The sequence below is a fragment of the Apaloderma vittatum genome, unplaced genomic scaffold (genome assembly GCF_000703405.1).
Source record: "Apaloderma vittatum isolate BGI_N311 unplaced genomic scaffold, ASM70340v1 scaffold15474, whole genome shotgun sequence".
Taxonomy (NCBI): domain Eukaryota; kingdom Metazoa; phylum Chordata; class Aves; order Trogoniformes; family Trogonidae; genus Apaloderma; species Apaloderma vittatum.
This window is the reverse complement of record NW_009714459.1, coordinates 1-3,510: the sequence shown is the minus strand read 5'-3', so window position 1 is coordinate 3,510 and position 3,510 is coordinate 1. Positions and strand designations below refer to the sequence as shown.

Genomic DNA, 3,510 nt, shown 5'->3' with positions numbered 1-3,510 from the left:
CAAGGCCAGGTTGGATGAACCTGGAGCACCCTGGGCTGGTTGAGAGGCGTCCCTGCCCATGGCAGGGGTGGGGTGGGATGAGCTCTGAGGTCCCATCCAACCTCAGCCTTTCTGTGATTCTATGAAATTACCACAAAGGGTTTTTCAGGGTCCCTGTCCACTGCACCAGCAGCAGCACCGGAGGACTCGCCGGGAGGTTTGCTCGCAGGGAGAGCGGTTGATGCTGGCACTGCTGGCCGTGCCCTGTGAGCGTGCCCGGGATGAAGGCACCACAGAGACAGTTCTGAGAGAGGGAGTCTGAAGATGAGAGAGGGCATCAGGTGAGGAATGGCCACAATCATTAAGAAGCCATGAAAATGCTTTTCCTTCTCCTCTAGGTCATTCCTACTGTTTCTCTTGCTCTCAAGCACTCACACTCCTAAGGCAAACTTCTTCCCAACTATCCAGTGACTGTGCTTGGTAGGAGTTACTGAAACAGAAGAAGAAATCACCACTTATTTGCCTTATAAGAAGAAAGAAAAAAAGTACCTCTGACAGGAAAGAGGGACCTCTCCATCTCTCTCCTTGTCCCTTTCCCCCTGAGATTCCCTGTGGAAAATTTATCTTCACTTACAGTGAAACAGTGTTTCTGACACCGATACCTGCCTTTTTAGCCAGGAAGAAACTTCCCACACTTCTCGGGCAGCTGCGTGCAGAGACAAACATATCTGGAGGCACCGACAACTCAGCAAACTGGTTTTATGGTTACAGCAGAGCCCTGGGATCAAAGGCAACCACCTAGTCCCCATATTGCCACTAAGTAATTGTGCTCCAAGAGAAACATACCTCTGCCCGTCGCTCCTGTCCCCTTTCTGTACTGCTGGGGACTGTGGATTGGCAAGCAAGCACTTCAGTGGGCTGACAAGGCACTCGACGTGGTGTATAACACAACACCTGCCCCAAACCTCCTCAGGGTCCTGCCCTTTGCTGCTCACCTAGACGTGCTCTTGTCCTGGGTCCTTGCATCTGACTCCGGAGCTCAGGGCGAAGGTGAAACTTCTTCGCTTCATCTACGAGGTCTCTGCACTGCAGGCTGCACCGAATAAAGGGCTGGGGAGAAACATGACTCATGGTACACGCAATGTATTTTAAGATCCCTCACAAGAACTGTCCTAAAGCCAGCTCTTGTCAGTTTAGACAGCATAAAAATGGCTCGTTTGCAGGGTTTTGCGAGCAGTATCGCGGCACAAATCCTACATGCAAGGAAACGCAACGACAGCTTTGGACTGGAGCTGACAAGGTCTGGCTCAATTCTCACCCAAAGGCTGGCCCTGCAGGATCCACAATGAAAATAACTACATTGGAAAGCTGAGGAAAAGCTACCTCTGCTACATTTAAGCCAGCAGAAGTATGTCTTAGGCTGGTTTTGGAACAGATCTAAGTGTTTTGGTACCAGTCCCTTTTGTTTCAGCTTCCATTTCAGTTTGAAGTGGACTGTCACCACCTGACAGGACACAGTTCCTCTCTGGCACAACTTAACTGCCCGTCAGCTGCCCTTATATGACAACATCTGTAAGAGGCTGCTACATCACATTAGATCTGAATGTTGCTAAATCACCCACTCCCGTGCTAGAGAAATCTGTCACTTGACGCTCAGCACCTGTCCGGTGACAAGGGCCAGTAACCATCTCCCACCACCATCACACCAGAACGCCAGTCTGAGCTCCTCGGCGCCTTCCTGCCAAGCCTTGCACGGGGTCAGCATCACCTCCTGTTCGGAATTAAACTCCCGCTGCAAAGCTTAATTCTCTCCTATCATCATCCACACTTTGGTTTGGATATTTATCGCCCCAGCCACACAAAGAAGCAGTACTAGGTATGGCTTTTAGCTCCTTCTTATTCAAAGGCACATGCTGGACATCTGCACCTTGACATCTGTCTCCTCGCCAGGGCCACAGGCCAGCAGCCTTCAGCCTAGAGCAGGAGACCTGCCAGCACTTGCGAGCGAAAGGCAGAAAGCACTCGTTAGAAATTAAAACGGATGATGACAGGAAGGTGCTACACGGATCAGAAGAGACGACCGACTAATTGCTCTGGATGGGGCGCCCTCCCAGCTGACGAGCAGGACGCTGCAACTGCTGGCACAGCAAACCACTTCCGAGCAAAACCGCGGGCGCTCCAGCTGAACAGGGACAACTTCACAGCGTCAGCATCAAAAATCATCAGCAGGGAAAGCAGCTTTTAACGACGCCCTGTTTGGACAGCGGGAGCCTATCCGGGGAACAGGGCAACCGCGCGCAGACCCGGGCTCGCAGCCGCGCTGTGCCGCGGGTACCTCGGTGTCGATGACGTCTGTGATGTAGCGGGGGGTGAGCAGCGGCATGCGCACGTACTGCAGCAGTTCCGGCAGCGATGCTTCCCGTTCTTTTTTCGAGTGCTTCACCCAGTTTATAACGGCTTCGAAAACCGGCTCTTCAGAGTCCACCTGGAAAGAGGAAGCACGTGCTGACCAGGCTGCAGGATAAGAGTTCAGCTACTGCCGTGGAACAGACAACTGCCAGGCAGCTGACACTGCTGCAGTGTCAGGAGAGCAGGACCTTTCAAGTCAGAGCGTGTTACAGAAATTCCCATGAGCTCTGTTTACAAGCGCTATGCAATTGCCGCATTTTCTTTTCCTTAAAACTGCATGTTTCCCTTAGAAGTGTGTTTGTTTTTTCTTTAGAGCTGAGAGCAACAACTGGCAGCACGAGCGCCGCAGGAGCGAGCTCCACGGTCCGCAGCAGCGCCAGAAGCTGCGAGGCACCGCTGCTGAGGGCACGTGGTGATGGGCAGGAGCTTGCTGGGCAGCTCCCTTGACTGCCCAGAGGAGCAGGAGTTACGGTCCTGCAAAATAAAAAGTACCATCATAAAGATGATCAGAATCATGTTTTCTTTTCATGAAGCAATGTCTCTCTTAACCCCCTGCAGCCCCGTGCTCATGCACAGCTCCTTTAACACCTGAGCCACAACTGGTACCTTTAAGTTCTTGGTGTTTTTTTTATTATTTCAATTCACGTTTCAGAAATTATAAACAGTTGGATTTTAGAGTGGGAGAACCCCAGGGGGTGAATGTTGCTGTTTATGTCTACTGTGTGTTTTATTTCGTGACTAGTTTGTTATTTCTCTCTCCATTTAGGACCAGCACAGACAGGTACTTATACCACTTCCAGAGGTTACACTGACTTTTCAAGAACCTCAGGTGCTTTGGACATCTACGACTACCAAAAGCAAAAGAATTGTAACAAACTCTGGAACACATTATTTAGGCTTGGTTTTCTTTCTGTGTGTCTTCAGATCATTCAAGGCAAAAACCAAATCCAACATGGATTTGTTACCATGAGGTCTCTTCACTGTCATTACCTACGAAGACAAAAGGAGATAGTGGAACAAGGGAACTGAGCCTTCCCACCGCGATGTGACTGGTCCACTGTGGATACATTTCACAGCGAGCCGTGCTGGCGGCACTGCGTTGCAGAATTAAGACTTTTGTCC

General features: G+C 50.7%; 1 protein-coding gene across 1 annotated transcript in view; it reads right to left on the bottom strand.

Moving 5' to 3' along the window:
• LOC104273449 (kelch-like protein 12) overlaps nt 1-2,464 on the bottom strand; it is a gene marked incomplete at both ends in the record, with an annotated part of 4,542 nt that extends 2,078 nt beyond the window's left edge. The window contains 2 exons of the mRNA XM_009868787.1: nt 975-1,089; nt 2,315-2,464. Coding sequence (XP_009867089.1) covers nt 975-1,089; nt 2,315-2,464 — 265 coding nt within the window. The remainder of the gene's footprint in view (nt 1-974; nt 1,090-2,314) is intronic.
• Between the last annotated feature and the right edge of the window lie 1,046 nt (nt 2,465-3,510).